General features: G+C 42.0%; 1 protein-coding gene across 2 annotated transcripts in view; it reads right to left on the bottom strand.

The window, feature by feature from the left end:
- The window catches only part of zfpm2a (zinc finger protein, FOG family member 2a), a 117,657-nt gene that overhangs the window by 71,511 nt on the left and 23,538 nt on the right, over positions 1 to 22,608 (bottom strand). For both annotated transcript variants that reach the window (XM_011484912.4, XM_011484913.4), the window contains exons 2-3: positions 16,209 to 16,367; positions 7,417 to 7,518 (exon numbers count right to left, since the gene is read on the bottom strand). In XM_011484912.4, coding sequence (XP_011483214.2) covers positions 7,417 to 7,518; positions 16,209 to 16,367 — 261 coding nt within the window. The remainder of the gene's footprint in view (positions 1 to 7,416; positions 7,519 to 16,208; positions 16,368 to 22,608) is intronic.

Here is a 22,608-nt window from a genome sequence, read left to right on the forward strand (position 1 = left end):
CGGCGGCTTGTTTGTTGAAAAGATGATTAATATGCCAATGAAAATTGCATAATTGAATACCGCAACACTCGCACAATCAGGGAGGAACATGCCATTTTTTATTAACTTTTCGGTATCACTATTATTGTTTTTATTTGCTATTTTAATTCTCTTGACAAGCAGCTCCCCGTGCTCCCACCCTCTTCTCTGAAAAAGCAAAGACGATAGTGAGAACTACCACGTGCACCAACAATGGAAGGCTCTCACGGGCTGGAGGCGTTGTTTTGATATCAATACCTCACGGTGTTGAGACTGTGTGTGTGGTTGACACAGGGGAAGGTGGGGTCTCATTGGATGAACCACACAGCTCAGGTGCACCAAATCGCTGAGTGAAGACATCATGAATCAAAGCCAAATTACACGCACGCAAAAGAAGAGCCACCTAGATTTAGTAACAATCCAAGCATAAAATAACTGGAAACCAGAGTCGGTCTTTATTAAGAAACGCCAGGAGAAATTGAAGAAGTCCACATATGAGTAAGTTTCAGTTGAACAATCCAGAATTTGCTCTGCGTTATATCCTCCAGCGCAGCCTGCGCTGGTGTCTCCATGTTAATGCTAAACTCACACATCAAATATTCAGCCAATTACAATGATACCTCTTAGAAAACCGTGTGCAGCTACAGCGCCTGGGAGGGTAAGCACTGCAGAACAAACACGTTCAAGGCAGCTAAAGAAAGACGCAATGGGTGTCAAGTCCCTGGGGGCAGAACAGTACCTCCAGCCACGCTTTAAAGCGGTCATATTTAGCAACAGCTCCCTCTTTTTTTCTGCAAGTGCGTGTGTGTGTGTTTGTGTTTAAGCCTTTGACTTGTTCCTGTGAAATAGTGTAGTAATTATGGTTAAAGGGTGGCATTGTTAGTGGACAGATATTCAGCTGAAATGTGGACAAAATGCTTGGAAGTGAATTATCTTATTAAGGCATTCTCAGTGTGCCACATCCCACACACAGAACTAAAACCGAATATAGTGACATCTTCCTCAGATGATAAGAACAGTGATTGCATTTGGCCCTATTTTAGATTATATAACTAACAACCATGAAGTTCCCTCATAAAGCCTCTTAGCACTGCGGATCAGTGACTAAATTTGCATCAAGCCGATGCAGCACAGGAGTACAGTGATTTGTCTAATCTCTTGTTGCATATTTTCTCAGTCATCAGTGTGTGTGTGTGTGTGTGTGTGCGTGTTCACTGAGCACACAGGTGATGCACACGGCGTGAAGCCTTAATCACCCGTCTCTTAAGAGACAAATATATTTGGCAAAAGGTGGACAAACTTAGCACTTTGATTGGAATGTAATTTTCATATCAGCCAGGGCCCAGAGCTCGCAGGGAAGCCGATGATGGGCTTTCGTCATCGGTATCAGCGATCACAGTGTCACTCATGTTTTGTGACACATGTCAGAGGACTTTGAATAAACCTCTGTATGCGCCAGATAAAAAAAAAAAAAAACTCCTCTTTTGGGGGGAATTGCCAAGATTCACGTACAAATTTCTTGATTACAAGAAGACGGAGGAGGAAGAAAAAAATAAAACCCTGACTGAAAGCCTGAAAGTTTTCACTTTGCTGATATAACAGTCAAGTGTGCCTATAAGTCTACTTAAAACGCTTAGGTATCAGCGGAGACAGCCGCGACACCCTCGTCTTAAGATTCAGCCGAGACAGTACACTATCAAACCTTTCATAGCGTTCCCAAGCTACATTTCTGGTGACAAAAGCTTTCCGAAAGCCTCCTGAAGGATTCATCTGTATCCTAATATTTCCAATCCAATTTAACTGGAGCAGCCAGAGTGGTCTGAGCGTAAGTTTACCAATCTTTGCTTTCCAAGACTCTGTGTGCTGAAGGCTTGAGGGGTTCAATCAATGGCGCTTTGATCTCGGCTGGAACCATAATTATTTAACATTGTTACAAGGATTTCTCTAATCCATCCTACCATTAAATCCCTTTTACACCCCTCATCTTCTGGAGCCTAATCTGCATCTGGGTGCTCCGTTTGTCTCTCCTCATTTTGCCTCGCCCCTCCTTCCTTGACGACACCCTGACTTAGTAATGGACTTGGGTGTTGAAGTTGGAAAACTCCACTAAACTGTTTTAACAAGCCTATTTACCTTATTTTTCTATCCTTTTTTGTGTGAGTTTATAATTTAATTGCTGGGTTTTGAAACTGCAGTGTAGAGTTGTGGACAGGCCATTTTACCGGCCCATTTTCTTCAGCATAAAATCAACGTAACCCAAGTGAGTTTGCAAGGCTGAGCTGAGAGAATGGCAAAAGTGCTGGTGACTGCTGCCCTCCGGGTTTGAACCTCGGCTGCTTGTGGGGATCACTTTGACTCCCAACATGAAGGGCCCGCTGTCCTTTTGTAAATATTTGCATGTCTGTGTTTCAGCATGATATAAATAGCAGCAGGGGCAGCTGCAAACATTTGTCGAGGCACCTGCCACAATATTGTGGCCATCTGGTCCTCCAGCTCTCCTGACATGTGCGCATTACACCTGAAATGGTTATTGTCTTTCTTTCGAGTCTGGAGAAGACGGAACGGCCACAGATCTTTCCCCGTACGCTGGAGTCAAACATGAGAGTTTGGAATTTTTACATCCGAGTGAAACTGCATGTTCAGCAAGCGGCTGCTGCATGTGGGCAGAGGGGAAATTGGGGGTTTGGTGTGGATTTTGTGTTTCAGGTTGATGCACTCATGCTCCATCTGTGTTCGATGGTCAGGTGAATTCAGATGGCCTCTCTTTCAGGTGACCCTTGTCTTGCCCTGGCTGGTACCCAGCTGGCACCACGAGCCGAGCCCTGGGCTGGCTGTCATAGACGGCCAAAAAAGGAGATTTGTGTACGAGGCAATCATGTGTCTTCTTTTGCCCCTCTGTCACACACCCACTCCATCTGTGCTGTGTTTTTTTTTTTTTTTTTTTTTTTGTGGTCTGTCTCTCTCTTTAAGGGTGTGTGGAGTGACGCGATTCTAAACGTGCAGTGCAAGCTGGCTTTGCAGAAAAATACATTTGGTATTGAACAGTAGTCAGTTGTGTCTTTTTAAAGTAGACTGTGTTCTTTGTTTCTGTTAGCCAGATCGTTCATCTATGTTAGAGAAGCGTTTCTAAAAAGTGTCCAACTTTACACTTTATTTTAAAAAAAGCTGCAAAAGGGAATAAAGGAACTGAAGGCAATGGAGATTTGACCTGACTATTAATGTTGGTCTCCTGAAAACCTCCATCCAAGCTGTGAGTGTCTTCTACGGCCCACAAGTTGTGGGGCCTCAGTGTATTAGACAGACTTTCTGATTAAAATGTGTTTCCTTAACAAGGCCATTTCTCAGGTTTACAGGTCTGTCCATTAGCCTCAGGACATTTCATACCACATGTTTTCTGTAAAGGTAACGATAGTTGTATGGAAGTTGTCAATAACCCAGTCATTTGACTAAAAAGCACTTTCCATTTTTCCACACATTAAATTTTAAATGATCCTATCCCATGAACACAAGGAATCTTTTGGCTCCGTTTTTTTTTAAACCATCTACTATTTGTCCCAAACATCATTTGTGTCCTATGAGGGACTAATGAACAATCCGTTAATCTCTTCTTGGAGTCCAAATACCAAGTGTTATGTCATTAACAACAGGAGACCCTACATTTGTTTGACTTTTAGGCTTTAAATGAATACAGCGGTTCTGAAAAGAGCCTGATACAGCTCACAGTCTTATGCTAACAGTGTTAACAGGAAGTAACAGTATGTGATGAGATGGAAGGGGTGTGGAAAATTCTAAACTGAACTAACGAAACAGACTAAACTAAAATGGCATCCCTGCCCTTAGACCCTGCGTCGCGGTGATGTAACACGGATTTCTATTCAAGTACAACAAAAAACTAAGTAACAAAGGTTTGGTCAAAAATCACATCAGTACTCGTAAAATTATCTTAGAGTTTTGGTTTGAGATTTTTCTCAGCTCTCCAAAAATGAAAAGGCAAACTCATTCAAGACTAGGTTATAGCCAAACTGTAATTTTATTGTGGGATTTACGTGCATTTCAGGAGAGTATGGATATTCGAGTAAATCTTACTTTGGACACAGATTTCCTTTAAAACTAATGAAGGAATGTCTGTATTAACTTTTCTATTTTTGTTTCTTTGGGTTCTTCATTGAAGTTGGAACACAAAAGGAGCGATTTGACCAGAGAACTCTTTTTACAGACAGTTAAAGCTGAACTGGCAGAGATCCTGGTTAGAGGATTGTTAACAAACCCTAGCCTTCAATGATTTTCACAAATGGGAGTGGTGTACATGAGTGAGCACTTAGATAAGACTGTGAACAAGTTCATTAGCAGAGTTAGCTGGCTAACACACCCCATTTCTAATTAGCCTAGAGGAAACAACTGGGAGAGAATGAGAGAGACAGAATCAGATTCCTATCGCTGCAAGTCTCTGAAAATGAAGAGAGTAGCATGGCACGCTATCTCTCAAATCAGCGGCTGATTGGGAAACATCCATGACGAGAAATGAACATGAGACGGGAGATGGGTGCGCTGATTTGCTTAAGGACATACGTGGGGAAAAGGAAACTCGCTGGGTGTTCCGCGACAGACAGCCAGCTCTCCGCGCACAGCAGAGCCCGCCATCAGAGCCCGCCATCAGATTACCGGGCAGTCACTCCGTGCGGCTGCTCGCTGCTTCACACCCAAAGACAATCGGACAAACGGGGGCAATCGTGGACTTGACATGAGTTACTCAAGTGGAGAAGAAACGCAGGGACAAAAAGAAGTGAAACTACAGGAGGAAGATTGTAAAGGCTTTTGTTGTTACTTGGCAAAGGGGAAATGGCATGGATTGAACTTCAATTGAATCACCAAAGCAGGTGGGCATGTTCTGATCCAGCCCACCTCATTAAAAGCCTTCACTCTCTTTTTATGCCACGTCCATTACACATCTCATTCAGATGCACGCGCGCAGTGATTAAAAATTATCTGTTGGTGATCATAATCACAGCTGCTTAAACTTAAGCCAAAGAATAACAAAGAACTTCTGAACGCTGAACTATCGGGACATTTATAGAGAGATTAAAGGGTAGACAGTCTCTACCTAAATAAATTCATTTTAATCGCTTTCAACAGGAAGTCATGTCATTTCCAATGCTCCTATCTGATTGTCTGATTCCCCCCTTTATTCAAATTATAACATGCCCATCTGACTTTTTCAGCACAATGGGAAAAATTAAAAAGGGAAATGACCTTTCATGGCAGCTATGATGAGGGAATGAATGGCAATATTGTGTGCCAAGATTAATTTCTGCCCACTCTACACTGCCCATTGAGAAAACAGAGTGGGGACATGAATGCTTCTGTGTAAGTCACTCACTAATTTGCTGGTTTATCACATAAATGTGGGAAAACAAGGAGGTTAGGGTTGAAGGCTGATTCTAAATTGATAATCTGACTTCTAAAAATGGGGTTCTCTTGACCTTATTGTCACACAGAACACTGTCATCAGACTGGAAAATAAATGTGAGGAGTTACTTCCAGTTCAGGTGCTTTCCACGGTTTTTAGATACTTTAAGATTCTTCTGTTGATAAAAACCACGAACATTGACTTGATATGAGACACGGATTATCTGTGCCAAGGTCAGATGATTATCGGATCATAAAAAACAAAAAACAGTGCTTCTGAAATGGCAACATTTTTGACAGACTTGATTGTAGCTGTAGACACACTGAGCCTCTTTTACAGACCAACTCTGATGAAAATTGGGTTTTTAACATAATCCTGTGGCGTTATCGTCACAATGGAGGACATATATGAAAAAAATTAAGAATAAAATGTTCTCTGAGTATTTATCATTTCTTCAAGTCTTTGTGATTTGGGAGCAAAGATAAATTTGTGCCGTTTGACATAAAATATACTGGGCGGACCACGAGCTCCCTGCTCCAAGCTCTCAGCAACAGACGGAAAAAGGGGTGGCGGGTTGCTTTTCACCAACAGTCCCACCCATAACTCAGAGGCGAATTTCTAACAAACTACTGCTGCTCTGTAAAAACTATGTCCTAGAAAACGTCACAGGTTTTTCCATTTTGGCTAAAAACAGCATAATCATAATTAAAAGACCACTTTAAAAAAGATCCAAAGATGATCAGAGTGGGACTTTGAAGGCTTGTGAAGCCTGGAGATGCCGAATGAATCTGTTCAAATTTAAATAAAGACCCAGGAAGGCAGCATGAAGCAGTCTACATCATAGACACTAAGTAGAGGGTGGGTTCTTGCTTATGGGAACAACTACATATTTCTATACTTTTCTATGATAAAAAAAGTACTAATAAAGGTTGCAACTAAAAACTGTTCATGTAAAATCCTCCTTCAAAAATCAGTTTGATGATTTTCCTTAATATTCAAGGGATCAAACAGCGTTTTCTTTGAATCATTTAATTAAAAAATGTGCGAAATAAATAATTTATTATGATCAATTTTAAAAACTCCTTTTTCTTACGAACTAAATTTGGTACATTTCTCAAGATAAAAAGTTGACACACTTCACCTTCCTTGAAGTCAAGTCCATCCAGCCCAAGCATCAGCGTGTTTCTGAGGCCCTGACTCTCATCCGAGTGGAAGGAAGAAGCATAATTACAGTCCGTCATACATCTAGTCATGCTACATCTATCCTGTCCTTTTCACTGGAGTATTTGGAAGCTCAGCGTTTTCTCACTCAAAGGCTTTTTTTTTCTCCACGTGTGATGCCTTCTTTTTGTCACGGCCCCCATAGTTCGGAGCTGACCCCCTCAGCCCTGTCTCCTGACTGATCACAGTGATGGTTTATTACTGTCGTCCCAGCGCTCTTATCTTTAGCCAGCAATGCTCATTTCCTTCCCCAGATTTAAATGCAAATGTGAAATTTAATGATAAATGCATTATCTGATAGGTGCGATAACACTGATTCACTGTCAGTATAAAATACACACCCTGGGGGGCTTTGAGCTAGCAAGCACAACTTGCCCAAATCCACTTTTTTCTCCCTTTTCTATCTTTGCTTTTTTTCCCTCTCTGTCTCTATTTCCTTTTTTTTTTTTTTTTACAAAGTCATGTTCCTGCAATAAATTCTTGAGGTCATTTCATGCATTAAAGAGAATCATATGTAGTGTGTTCAGCAGTGTGTGTGCAGGGTTTTTCTTTGATTTATTATCTTTCCTTTTACTGGAGTAAACTCTTAAAAAAAACACATTTGCATTGGGTTTGGTTGGAACATTGAGCTGTGGGATTCTTTTTTTATGACACAATTTTTTATTTTATTTTAATTGTTGCTCTTTTGATCACATGGTGCGACATGCATGATGTGGAGGTAGAAAAACCCAGTTCTGATGAGGTGTAACAGTTTAGTTTGAGTTTCTTACTTGGTCCATCCCATTCGTCTGGCCCAACAGTGGCGTGCCTGCCGTTCTCGCCTTGACCCTCCGTCTCCCCTTCCCCTGCCTCTCGGTTGCCGTCTTCCTCTCCTGCAAGGCAGAAATATTCTAAGTCCAACAAATCACAGGGAGCAAGGCGAGCTGTACTTTTAAATGAATGTTCAGACAGCTAATTTAATTAAACACTGCGTTATAGACTGTGCTGCCCGCCTAAAGAGCTGCTTCTAATAGATTCTGGATGGTTTCCCGAAAAAAATGACTAAGTTATATACTTTTTTCCTGTAATAGTACTGCTTCAGAGTGTTGAATGTAAATCTCTGAACGTGTGCACAGGCGGTGAGCCCACCAGGCCCAGCTGTCCACATTTGTGTAAAAGGAGATCCCATGAGGATGGGAGGAAGCCCCATGAAGCAGGAAGGAAAGCAATGTGTGGGAGCGAGGTGGCTATTTATTACTGTTTGATCTATTGTAGAGTGAGCTAGAATGTGTGCTATAGGATGTAGAGCTGATTTACAGTCTTGTGGCTGACACAGACAATGCTATAGGATATTTGGGCATCTCTTTCCAGGATGTAAGCCTTTGAATCCACAGTTAGACAGACTCTGCTTCCTCGTCTGCACAAACAGGAGTACTTGTTCAGGAAACTCAGCGCTTTAACATGAAATTTGTTGTTGCATATTTACAGCCAGGGCAGTTTAAAACTGCAGTTTATAGGCCCAGCAGTGCTTGGTAGGTGCTTTTACTGTGGCACTCCGAATAAATCTACACAGGGGTTTCACAGTGTGTCTTCAAACTCCAGCAAGAGAGAGCAAACCTGCCAGAGGCATGTAGCGCCGGTTGATGGTTTGTAGAGGAACATTACTCTCACTTTTGTCACCACATCTTTTTCATTCCTTTGATGTTATAAACCCAATAGTGAATGGTCAAGGACAGGCCAGGATTACCAAGATGGATTATTACACTTCATACACTTCACAAGGAAGAAAAAGGGAAGGATATGTAGATTTTCATGTGAATATATTAAAGTGTAGAAGTCTGGCTCATGCAAAATATATGAAATCAGTTGATTCAGAGTGAGATATTGTTTCTCTGTTTTGGATATGATTTTTTTTTATACCGTTTTTTTACCACAACAAACAGTCGTTCACCTCCAAACACACAATGCTGGGGTCATTGTTTTTCCTGACATGGCACACTTCAAAGAAGGAAACAAAGATTACCAAAAGGATGTCTGCTTTCAGCCTCACACTAAAATAGGAGATGCACATGAAGAAAGAAGTGATAGCGAAAGGAAGTCTTCAGAAATGTCCTACTTAAAGCACATGAGGTCATTATGACCCAGTTTTGCTTATGCAAGTGTCTGCCTGGGCTGTCAGTCCCCCCCCCCCCCGCGATCCTCCTGTCTCCCAGCATATTATCAAGGAGCCCCCTCAACTAAATTCCCACACTATTTATTGTTTGGCCCAGAGAACCTCTTTAGCATACCAGTCTCGTATTATGACAAGGATAACAAAGGCGTGTATCAACAGTTCCTTCCAATGAAGCGCAGTTTGAAAAAAAAAAAAAAAGCTGGCGAGATAACATTAAAGGCACTACCTTGATCTCAGGCGAACATGTTAAGCCCTGTAACGAAATGTATTGGAAGTGTTTAATTACAGCCCAGGAAATGAAGCTACAAGATGATTCCTTAATTAAGCAGTGATTAAGGATTTTCTGCCTTCCATCTAACGCAGTTTGCAGTGCATTTTAAATACAATCACCCCGGCAACCTCACAGGGAACAATGTCACAGGGCTTTGGAGAAGTTTCCTGCACATTTGTCAGGAAAAAGGAGTGCTGCTCCAGCACTTCTTTGCTTGCCATGCTGCTGATAAAGCCAGCATGCAGACAAATATGTCGACTTAATTTTACACAACAAAAGAAATAAACTGATCGTGCTGCTATGTTATATTCACACAGGTCCTCTTTAAGTACTCTAAGTAATGGAGATTACCTTGTTCTATCATTTGAAATGAAAACCTCAGCAGGCTTATCAAAGGAGACAGATTGTCAATGATCATCCTCCACATTATCAGCTCGATCATAATTTTCATCTGGCTAAGCTTCCCTTCCCTGTGCAATCAAAAAGATGTATTTAAGGTTGAGTGTGAGAAGACTGAAGGGAACAGGAGGAGTGGGGAGGGATGGGGGAGGCCTGCTGGGCTCTGGCTTGGCGGGCATGCAAGAGGAGCAAGTGAGCTGTTAAAATCAGCCCTATCGCCGCTCTATCAAAGGACAGCTCTCTAGCCAAATCACAGTCACATGCAGAGCGCCGCACATTCAGGTCAATAAGCTTATAGGCGATTTACACAAAACAATTCCTCCAGCAAGGTAGCAACAAAGTCATATTGGCGTTTTCCCCCCCTTTTAGCATTGTCTCTGCAAAGAAAGCCCTTGAAAATGTCAATCTCTCGTGCGAGACTTTAAGAAGCTCAGAGCGCTATAATCCTGACTGCCAAACTCCGCTTTCTACTAAAGTATTTCTGAGTAACACCGGTTTGTTTTTATACCAAATTCTAGGTACAAGGACAAGAACCTGCAGCCCCACTACGAAAGCCATGGCTCCTTCCCGGAGCTTGCCCTGCCCGCCACCCCCTCCAGCAGCAATCGTGCTCGTCAGCTGATACTAAATATTTGTTTGTTGATGCAGATTGTGCTGCTTTAACAGATGTGGTCTATTCCAGGAAGCAACCTTTCCAACCAAAGTCAAGCGTAGCTGTAAGACTTCTCTGCTATCTGAAAACTAGCTTTGAATTGCACACAATTTGTGGCAGGCACAGCGCTCTTAACGGCGGGAGGGGGCTGTAATAGAAATGCTTTGCCACTGTCTCTTTAAACGCCAATAAATTCCCATCGTTACAGAATCTGGCAGTTTTCCTCCCTGTCTGCAGCCTGGGTCTTTATCTCACTCTGCCTTCGTCTCTGAGCATGTAGATCTGGCCCAGTTAGATTGTCATACTTAACAAACATTAATGATTAATTTCCTCCACTGAGTCAAATGGGGCTAAAGGGATGACTTGATTCATCTTATCGCACCCCAAATTAGCATTTCCCCATATTCTCCAGCTTCAGCTGTGCATTAAAATTCCACGTCGACTATTCTGGGCACAGGCAGCTGTAGTGAAAGAGCCAGGAGATCTCGGTCCTGTGTTGCTGGAGATTCTGATTGCTTCTGTGTTGCACAAAGACGAATAGATTATGCTTGTAATTGTGTGGCTTTGACTGAAGCAGGTCAGATTTCTCACTGGGAGGCTGTTTAGAGGGTCAAGGTGGGGTTTTCATCTGCTATCTTAGGTTCTGGGAATGCAGCCCTTGCCTCCCTCCCTCCTTTTACAGGGTTAATATATTTCTGTCACCAAATAATTTCTCTTTTTAAGGAGGATGACTCACATTTATAATTATGTTTATGTTGCAATAAAGACTTTAAATATAAGACAAATTAAAACTGCAAGCAGAGTTGTGTGGCCTGCAGACCCTCGTCTACTTGCCCTCGCTGCCCGCCTTTTACTCGGCCCCACTTGCTGTGTAGCTGTGGAGTGCATCCAATTTTACAAATTGATGTAAAATCAAAATGGCAGCTTTTCTGTTGGTTTTATTTCCATAGTAGCCATTTTATGTCTTGGTTGCATGGGGATAACGAACAGATCTATGTAAGTGTCAGAAGAATCGGAAAAGTAAACTTTTGTATTTCCTTAGCAATTGAGGTTATTTGCTAACCACGCCCACATTTCTTACAGTGGGGCAAACAAGTATTTAGTCAGCCACCTATTGTCCACATTCTCCCACTTAAAAAGATGAGAGAGGCCTGTAATTTTCATCATATGTAGACCTCAACTATGATGAAAATGCTCAACTATGAGAGACAAAATGAGAAGAAAAAAACAGAAAAACACATATTTTTGTTCAACAACCAAAGTTTGACCCAATACTTTGTTTTATACTCGTTGCTAGCAATAACAGTCAAATACTTTCTGTAAGTCTTCACAAGGTTTTCACAAATGACCCACCCAATGTATGAGTTGCTTGGTATTTTGGTCCATTCCTCCATGCAGATCTCCTCTAGAGCAGTGATGTTTTGGGGGCTGTTGCTGGGCAACACTGACTTTCAACTCCCTCCAAAGATTTTCGATGGGGGCTGAGATCTGGAGACTGCCTAGGTCACTCCAGGACCTTGAAATTCTTCTTACGAAGCCACTCCTTAGTTACTTGGGCAGTGTGTTTGGGATTGTTGTCATGCTGAAAGATCCAGCCATGTTTTATCTTCAATGCCCTTGCAAATGGATGGAGGTAGTCTCTCAAAATCTGACGATACATGGCCCCATTTATTCGCTTTTAAACAGATCAGTCGTCCTGGTCCCTTTGCTGAAAAACAGTCCCAAAGCATGATGTTTCCACCCCCATGCTTTACAGTAGGTATCCTGTTCTTTGGATGCAACTCAACATTCTTTCTCCTCCAAAAACGACAAGCAGAGTTCTTACTAAAAAGTTCTATTTTGGTTTTAACTGACCACAGGACATTCTCCCAATCCTCTTCAGGATCATCCAAATGCTCTCTAGCAAACTTGAAACAGGCCTGTACATGTACTGGCTTTAGCAGGGGGGACACGTCTGGCACTCCAGAATTTGAGTTCCCTGGCGGCATAGTGTGTTACTGATGGTAGCCTTTGCTACTTTGATGATGTCTTCACACCAAGCTTCTTACCTATTGCAGATAAAGTCTTCCCAGCCTGGTGCAGATCAACTATTTGGTTTCTGGTGTCTTTAGACAGCCATAGTGGAGTTTGGAGTGTGACTGTTTGAGGTTGTGGACAGCTGTCTTTTATATAGATAATCAGTTCAAACAGGTGCCATTAATACAGGTAACGAGTGACGGACAGAGGATCCTCTTACAGAAGAAGTTACAGGTCTGTGAGAGACAGAAATCTTGCTGGTTTGTGGGTTGACCAAAGACTTATTTTCCACCGTAATTTACAAATGAATTCTTTAAAAGTCAGACAATGTCATTTTCTGGATTTTTTTTTCTCATTTTGTATGATGAAAATTACAGGCCTCTTTGATCTTTTTAAGTGGGAGAACTTGCACAATTGGTGTCTGACTAAATACTTGTTTGCCCCGCTGAATATTTTCATATCCTATGTTATATCATTTTGTTCACCTCTAGCCAGGGATCCATGCATAACATTTTCATAATATTCTGCTAAAATATGTGCAATTAAAAGGAGAACAAGCTCGCCATGCGCACACTGTTCAAAATCTACAACCTCTAATTCCCCAAATTTTTCCCCAATTGCTTTGCAATAATGCCCGAGAACTTAGGAAAGGTTTAATTTGTAGCTGGTACTAAAAAATATACAAATATGGGAAAACAAAAACACTTTGCCACAAAATGGATGCCAAGCTGTAGGTCGTGTGTCCATCCCATACTCATTTCAAAACTGCCTTAACAAACACCTGACATGCACATGTCACCTTTAAGGACATCAGTCCTTCCTCACGGGACATCAGTTGGAGCATTCAAAGGCAACAGCTTGTGGCAACATCCCGCGCTGACCTTCACAGGCAGCCAACAATAAAACAGCGAGTAAAACAAGGTGAAATTTCACAGTTTCAGTAAAAAAAATAAAACACACCACTGAAAAAGGTATTTTCTCACAAATATGGAGTCAGGTGTGTTAGTAGGGAATAAATCCTCTCTGTGAAGTCAGTGTGTTTTCTGGCTTCTTCCGAAGAAGAGACCCAATAAAAGTAAAAGTGAGGAAAAGGTGTTTGAGGTGGGATTCTTCTTTAATCACAAAGCAGATTTGTTTTTCTGATAACGTTGATTCTTTTCTCCCTCGAGCTTCTCAAAGGTACACCTGCAGAAAATGAATGCATTTATTAGAAACTGTTCATTTCTGAATCTGAGGTCCATTTTAGAAAGCACACAGCGTAGGTTGGATTACATTTTGTAGTATGTTTCTAGCACAAATCTTTGTTGGAAAATCTATACATAAAATATATATATATATATATATATATATATATATATATATATATATATATATATATATATATATATATATATATATATATATATATATATTTTTTCTCTTTCTCATAAAACTAGTTCCCCATTTTATTCCTCCAATTCTGCAACAACAAAACAAAAGGTTGTTTGACGCTTCATTTTTTAGCACAACGAGTTAAAAGATCAAGAAGCTTCTTCAGTGAGTCAAAGGAACATCGGGGCTTCAAGAAAGAACGGCTGTAGGTCAGAGTGCAAGCACTAATGGGAATGTATGAGTTGCTAATCTGCAAAAAAAAAAAGCTCTTTTATGCTTTATATAGTTAGATTTTCTTCATTGTAATAGTTCAACTATTGTCAGATTTTTATTGTAATGCAATGAATGAGCTTACAAAAATAAATGATCATACAGCCGAAATAATGCCCCGACTGTGTTAGAGTGGGACTACAGCGTGTCGTTGTTGCTGACAGGTGTAATGTCACTGAAATTATGCACATCTTCAGTGTCAGTTAAGGTCAACTTTTATGTAAAAAGAAGCAAACCCATGTTATGCGGTCATTGCAGTAGTCTGTTTCTACCCGGGACGGTTAGAGATGTGACAAAAAAGCCCATCAGCGTCATCATCCTGCAAGCGTGGAGTCTGACATGACCAAACTGTAAGGTTCCTCAGCCTCAGACCACGGTGGGTCGTCAAGGTGCTTCATGCACTTATCTGGGGAGTTCCTTTTCTGCAAGGGTAAGCCAAATGGCTGAGTCTTTGGTGGCATTCAACTTCTTGACCTTTGCGCCTTTAAGCGGCTTTGCTACTTCACCGCACTCTGATCAAAGTTAATAAGTGCTTCATATGTTAATGAAAATTGGTACTCTTCTTTGTGTTCCTACAGCTTTTTAATACCTATTATGGACTGAAACTTTTAATGGAGGTTTTAGGTCCCCCTGACAAGCCCATTTCAGAGAGTGACTACACAGATACAAGGCTAAGCTAAGACCGGAGAGTCGCTGCTCAGTGGAGGAACCTCACACGGGAGACCTTATTCTCGGGGAAGCAGCAGAAGATAAAGGCCATGGGATGAGTGGCTGCTTTAAAACCCACGTTCAAGTCCGCACAGGGCTAATTACAGTATGCCATCACATTTGAGAGGGTTTAGTTAATCAAGGGGGGGGCTCTCTTTTTCCTTCTATAGTCGAGGAATAACACACTTAAACCATTTAAAGCTTCAAGGATTGCGTCCTGTTTAATTCACAGAAGTGGGGTAAATTTAAGCCACTATGACGTTAGTTTGAACCAGATCTAATTGAGGAAGGGATCATGGGGAAAATGGCTACACCTGAAGATTGCACAGACTCTGCAACACATAAAAAGAAACATGGATACTACATCATTTGGGTCTTAAAAGGCAATGGAAGACTTAGCTACTGTAAGCTTAGATAGGAGAGTAATACAAAAAATCTGGCTGCTAAAGCTTGTGTGTGACACCAAATAGATTAGGACTGCCGAGGAAAAGTATATTTTTTGACACTTAGGATTCGTGTGGCGTGTTGACTTTTTATTCGCAAACACGAAAAGAAGACTGGAGTTTCTCACAAGGCTTTAGCCAAAACAAAAAGTCTCAAAAGGCTGTGACAAGGTTCTTTGAAGATTTTCAGAAGTTGTACTTTCCCTTCCCTGCAACAACCATTATATACTGCACCATCTACTTCATAGCCACTGGGTTATTTAAAGACCGTGACTTGTACTTTGAAGTTTAAGTAAGGATGTACAGACAAAAGGGTAAAACAGCTAAGGCATTGCCGGTAATTGCAATTTCTGAACAATTGTGCCATTCAGCTTTTTTCCCTAGAACAAAAGAAAAACATTATTGATATGATTACTGGGGCATAGCCTGCCAAAAACATAAAAGATTTTCCCGCTTGAATATTGCAGTCCCACGAGGCACATCAGTTTAGAAGTGTGAAGAAATAATTCTCAACAAATTTCAGTTTGAAAGGGACAAAAAGAGGCAGGAATTCAAAGCACTAGTTCTTCATTAACAAGTCAAATTTATGGCATCCGTGCACCGGTTAGAGCAGGAACACCTGGGGTAACAAATGCCACACTACCAGAGGGGAAGACGAGTGGCATCCGGGGGAGGGAGAGGGACAAGTCTGTCATCTTCACACTGTAACCTGAAGCAGACCGCAAATTAGCTCCTGTGATGGCAAGGTGTGAGTGAAATGAAACAAACAGACAAAAGAGGCAAACTAATTGAACTGGAGTTCAAAGAGGACTCGAGCGAGTTTGGCAACGCTGAGGCACTTTCTTGTGCTGGACCTCCGAGCGGGAGCAGGTGCAGCCGAGCGTTCACAGAGCCTCAGCACTGGCTCAAAGGTGGCTGCCACCGTCCCCAGTGCATTGGTGTAGCACACCTTCAATAGTGCTATCACAGAGCCAGAGCCAGCACTGTCCATGCCATCGTCTCAGATCAAACCACTGCTCTGGGATCAAATGTAAAAAACGGACAGTTTTTACTCAGAGCAGTGATGCCGGAAATATTCACAAACAGACTGAAGCTCAGCCAGGCTTGATTTGAACATGCTGAGGAATTTTATTAAATGCTTTTGGCAGGAGTTTTGGCTGCTTTTTTCAAGCTTGGCCCCAGTTTGGCTAAGCATATTGTCTCATTTGAGGTGTTGAAACTATGGCGGTGCTGTAGAGAACAGTTGTAGATTCACCGTAGCGTCGGGGAAGAACCCTCACCTTTGTTGCAAAAGTAGTCCATGTCTTCGCAGCTCATGTTCCCGCTCTCAAACTCAGCCGTAAAGTTCTCCTCCGCAGAAAACTCGTCTTTGGCCAACATCTCGTTCTCCTCGGAGACGCATTCCTCTTCTTCCTCCTCCAGGCCATCTTCCAGAGGACCTGAGGACAAATACGCACATTTGAACACAAAGACACACACACACAGCACACAATGGAGATGTTCAGCTGCTTTCATCACACCCTTCGGGCTCTACAGACAAAAAAAAAAAAAAAAAAAATCAGCACGACTTTTCTTTCTAAACTACAAATCCGGATGCAGTTCAGAACAAAGCACGATCAGGGTACAATTAAGGCACAGACAAAGTTGTGTCATTAACATTTTATTTTGCCATCATTTTTCCAAAACATTTCTGGAAAATGTCATCTGTGCCCTTCTGCTTCTGAAGTCTGACATGCAGCCAAGGTGAACGATCCAAATCCTGCTCCCTGTTAAACCAAACCTCACATGGAAGGAGGGAGAAAAAAAATCCTTTCCGGACTTTTCGTACAGGCATCGGCATGGAAGGTGGAAAGAAAATACTTTTATTAATTTGTTAGCCTTATCACAGGGTACAATGTTGATTTTCCATTTACATTCCATGCCTTGGGGTAATACACCAGTGCAATCTTAAAGGAGACACTTTTCCGTGTGATTAATTTTTTCCCCCTTCTGTGCAATATTATTTCTTTAAATCTAAATGATTTCAGTTTTGCTTGTAGCTGTACATCTCTTTTGGTATTTGCATATTACAATTTTTGCTTCAATCAAGGGTGTTGATGCAATTACTGTACTGCTACCTGAATTGTATTAGTCTGAAAAACGTCTCACCCAGCTTTTGAATGTTATTAAGATTATTCTGCCTTTGCACACCTCTCTGTCTTGCCCAAATAAGTCTGCAGCGTCTGCACACGCTGCACCAAAATGACAAACACTCCAGGTTTAGACACACACAAAAAAAGAATGGTGTTGCATTTTCCTACCTTCCCAAAGCGCTTTACAGTTACAGTCCCATTCTCCAATGCACACACACATCTACACACTGCTGCCAAACACTGGCGCCAACCTATCACCACCAGGAGCAATGTGGAAATGCCCAAGGACACTCTGACACAGGGTCAGGTAAGGCGGGACCTTAACACGCTATCTTGCAATCATAGATTGAGCACTCTACCTCTACTCCATGGCTGCCCAAAAATCACGAGAATGGAAAACAAACCAAAAAGAGATGTAGCTTTGTTCTGGAAAAAGAAAAATTCAAAGGTTATAAGGCTAGGTAAACTAGAGGGCAGAACTATGAGGCACATAATTGGTTATTCTAATCTTTTCACCAAAAATAGTAAAAATGCTGATCGTGGGCACAGATTTGACATCATCTTTGCAAGATTAGTAATGATCATAACAGCTGTCAGATGTTGCTAAAAAGTCCAGTTATCTGCCAGACTTGATCGTCAGAGATGCTGAGGTTTAGTCAGTTTGCTGCTTCTTAGATGTGGGAGTAACGTCAAAAGAGAACGACATCAGCAAAGTTCTTAGTGGAAAGTGGTGCACATCAAAAAGTGGAAAGTTGAAAAGAACCTCCAGTAAACTGTTAGGAAAAGTTTTCCCTGCAGGTTCAGCCAAAAGTGAATGTGAAGTTATTTATTTAAAGAGCCACTCCAGTGAAAATAGTGTTTTGGTGTGTTTAACATGTTCTTGTGGCATTTCTCTGATGATGGAGGACATTTTAAAGAAGATTAAGATTAAAACTGCATTTCTGAGTATTTCTTCAATCCGCTGTGAATAAGGAAGAGACGTAATGAAACTGTTTAACAAAGATCTTATTTGTTATATAGAAAATACGCTGGGCTCCATGTTCTGCTCCATTCTGATGCATGTATGTCTTTGGTTTCCTCGTCTGAGCTGGAATCTGGATCTAAACTGCATGACTGGATAGCTCCAATTCTGCTCACCATTTTTGTTGCACCGCTAGTTTAAAGTTGGGGGTCTAAGGTGCTGTAAGCTAGTGGGAGAGTGTAAACAGAGATCTCTCAACAGTAACAGGGAGGGGGGGAGGCAGTTGCTCTGTGCCGATGATCCCGCCCACAACTCAGAGGTGAATTTCTAATGAACTCCTGCTGCTCTGCAGAAACGATGTCATGGAAAACGACACAGGTTGATTTTTGTTGTTGTTTTCTTTGGCTAAAAGCAGCATAATCATAATTAAAAGGCCAATGGGAACGCTTTGAAAATAGATCAACAGATGATAGGAGGGAAAAAAGTGATCGTAGCAGCAAAGATACATCTGAACGAGTCTCCAGAAATTTGGAGCAACTTGTTATGGAAATGGGAGTAACAAACATTGACAAGAATGCACAAAAGCAATTTTTTGAATCTTTTTTGAACTAAAGGAGCTGAATCAGTCATCGAGTCAGTCCTTTACCCCTATCCATCCATCCATCCATCCATCCATCCATCCATCCATCCATCCATCCATCCATTTTATAAGCCCACTTTGTCCTATTGTGGTACACCTGTGAACCTCAGTCTGAAAACTTGTGAAAAAATGTGAAGAAGAATGCTTAATGAAAGCAATTGTAGTTATTAATACTATAAATCAGCTTTACATTTACATTTCATTTTTGCTCTGTTTAAATGTCTCAGTGGTTGTTTTAGTGAAACCATTTCAATAAATCCTGGAGAGAAGCTTCTGACTTGAGAAAACTAACATTTATTTCATTCTACAATGAGAGCCGTTGTGCATTGTTGTGGAACCCGGCGAGTGCACTCATGCCCACCTTTTTGGTGTGTTTGTTCCATTGTGGCCAGGGTGAACCCCCCTCATCTTTAACAAAGCAATAATTTCTCCTCATAAAGTGGGGCTGGTGTGGTCCTCTTTTTCTTCTAGCATTGAGGCTCATAAAAGACCCCCCCGATGTCCACAAACCGCATGCTCTTTTTCATTAGTCTTACAAATTACTCCTTTGTAGAAGCCAGCATCTGCAGGAGCCCCGGACATGAAAAGAATTAGCACACGGATCTCTAATAGACACTGCAGAGGCCGAGTGCTGCCTTTAAATTAGGATACAGTTTTATGATCTTATCTGATGCCTTCTGCTGATTCGCAGAGGAGGGAAGTGAGGCGTGAAGTGACTCGATGAGTCTACCATCGCTTAAGATGATACCGAGAGATAAATATCGCAGTATCAAGGGGAGCCTGTATGACTGGCGTTAAAAGCTCCTGCCAAGGCAAATGAAGACAGTGTGAAAGCGAGCGAGGAAATACATTTCTATACACACAGTCTGTACACATTCCATTACACAGCTGAATGAGAACCGTTTGTACGACAAAATGATTCTTCCTCTGTTGCCGCAAGTACAGCTGCAATGTTGCACCACACAAAATAGAAGTACAGTGTTGTGTGATGATAAAGGAAAAAGGAGATTTCAGATAAACGTCATGGTCAACAAGACACCAAAGATTAGTTAGATAAGATGAGATAGAATTGAGGTTTAATAGACTTAGAAAAAGGCTATCTCACTTTCCCACTCTGGCAGATAGTGGGAAAGCAGTATGAGTCTAACAGAGACACTGGAGCTCGTCCTGAATATGGAGAAATAAAGTATTCCACGCTGTCAGAGACTTTACAGGGGGCCTGATGGCTTCTTCTTGAGGACCACATAGATGACTAAAATTTCTTCGCATTCCCACATGTTTAGTTTATTATACAGTATTCATTGCATGGAGAGACCTGAAATTATTTCAGAGACAGCAATGATAAGAATAATGACTTTCTAAACGACCAGCACCACACTCCGAACTCATTTTCTGATAGTGGTGTTCCTGCTATATTTAGTTGTGTACTGTTTAAAATCCTGTCACATTCCCTGTGTGACCCACGCTTGTTGGTGCATTTCTATTGGGTGTGCTGATGAACTGGGCCAGAGGACAAGTCTGCTGTTTCTCGCTCTTATCGAGCCTCCTCTGGAGTTCAGATGGCCAACGACACTGTGGAGGGAGAATCTGCTTTCCACCCAGCTTGCTTTCGCCGCTGCCCTGGTTATAACCGCCTCGGAGGGACAATCTGCAGCCTTGACGAGGAAACACTCGACCAAATAATTAGAGCCCGTCATGAAAAATAATCCTTAAAATAATTAGTCAAAGCCGTCCCACAATAATTATTTGTACTTTGGAGTGTGGCAGCTTGGCATTTGAGCCTTTTCAGTGAGAGTTTGGCCGTCCACACCCTGGTCTCTATCACCCACAGCGGTCAGACCCTTCCTGAGATGACTGCAGAGACAAATCTAAGCCCTGTTCAAACAGTCGTGCTGCAGCGGGCAGGAGCAGCTAATGCTAATAGAGACATTGGCGGCTGAATGCAGACTTGATCACAGCAGCTCTTTTGTTCGTGGCATGGCCTCTGTCTGATAGGGATCGGCCACGCGGAGTGGAGCTGCAGCGAGGGATATGGTAATGCCCCCACTGAGTCTATAAAATGGGGTGATACTCGGAGCCCATATGATGGACAGAGGATTAATGAGTCACCAAGGAAGGGGAGCAGGGAAGAGGAGCATGGACAGAGGTGGAGGAATAAGCCCATCTTTCAAGAAAATACTCAGTTGTGGAGTCTGCTTCAGAGGACTAAAACAGAAAAAGAAAAAAGAAACATAACAGGAATGTGCCAAAGCTTCCCACCAAAAGCTCATAGTTAAAAAAGGAAGAGGAGACCTGAAGGAATATGTGTGCCTGCACCAAACTCTATGAGTGACGGCTGATTTCATGCCGTGCTTTTTCAGTTGTCTGCAACACGGGGAGCTTGTGGCCGGACTGCGATAGCGATACCTCACATTATCAGCAGGCTCCACAGTGTGATGTGTGGATCACAAACCTAGCCTCCTCTATAGCTCTCTAATTAGAGGTGAGGTAATTGAATCTGACAGAACAAAGCAGCAGATCTCTATAAGCATGGAAATCATTTTTGCTCCCACCTTTACAGTTTTTCATCCAACAGCCCCATTGAAAATGTGGCCAAGCTGGCCTGTGTATAAATAGCAGCACCTGAGACCAAACATGAATGCATTATGCATCCTGAAAATCCAACAGGGCCATGTGGCTCAACCCCTGCATGCTCTGCTCTCAGTGACTGGCCCTTTGTGCCAGTCCTGATACTCCACCTTCCTCACGTCTGGGTGAGGAAAGATGAGACTTTAGAAAGAAAGCAGATTTTGTCATACGATGCTGAAAATACTTCAGGCCCTCAACCAGGTACACTCGGACGTCAGAAACAAAGACTTAAACTCTGAAAGTGGAAAAAAGATGGGTCAGGAAGGCTGAAAGTAAAGAGACAGAGCTGGTGTGGTGTAAAAAGACAAGTATAGACTGGGGGCCATTCTTTCTCCACAGCTCTAATGACCTTTGGGAAGCAGAGGGCTCCCACAGCTATGGAGCAGCCTCAGTGTATATGTTACAGGGCTCAAGCTGCTCATTTAATCCTTGATCACCGTAATGAAATAGATACCATTTCCACAACTCTTAATGGCCTAATATGCCACAGGAGCCCTCAAAGGAATGTTTGGTTTCAAACGGCCCTTTTCAAACCGATTAAATGCTACAGAAAAGAAGAGCCTTTTTTCCAGCTGTTCTCTCTGTGATCAGACTAAATGTGGAGCTAATGCTGTAACACAAGTCAAAAGTAAATTAGCACTTGTGTTTTGTCTGTGAATGGCTGCTTGTGGGTAAATGTGTGTGCGCTGGGAGGAGCGTGGAGCAGCTTCAGTGGAGACCGATGTGTTTTTGGAGCTGCAGTCTGTGACCAAGAATAAGCAATGGTGTTGTTTAACTTGATTTTCCGGTTGCTAAGCAATGTAATTCTCATGATTAGCAATGGCTGCCTTGCTAAATTCGGGCACTTACAATCAACAGTCAACAAAATGCTTGAAAACTCAGCGGTGACACTTGTGTGGAAATTATGCAGGATAAAGGAGGGAGGGTGGGCTTGTTGTGGGCTGAATAAAAGTGTTCACGTCTGCTTGAACGCTCATACGTGCACAAACACACAACCTTCTTCTGAGCCTGCAACCATGACGATGACATAGGACCACGATACAAGTTGACAAAAGCATACATTAAGATGTTTAGATGAAATTTAGACAGGACGTTCTTGCCCGATCTAAACAAAAAGAACAATTTTATCGATTTATTTAATCCCAGTTTAAAAAAAACGCGAAAAGTGATGGTTGAATATTCCAATCAGGCACAGTGTTGGATCCCAGCGAGTATGCAGAGCTGCTAAGTTCTGTGTTGTGGCGCCCAGTCTTTCTGTCAGGACTGTTGAAGGGGAATAACATGCTCACAATTCTTTATCCAATGAATTTGAAATGGGA

Source organism: Oryzias latipes, chromosome 16, assembly GCF_053564925.1.
Source record: "Oryzias latipes strain Hd-rR chromosome 16, Olatipes_Hd-rR_3.1".
NCBI classification, from domain to species: domain Eukaryota; kingdom Metazoa; phylum Chordata; class Actinopteri; order Beloniformes; family Adrianichthyidae; genus Oryzias; species Oryzias latipes.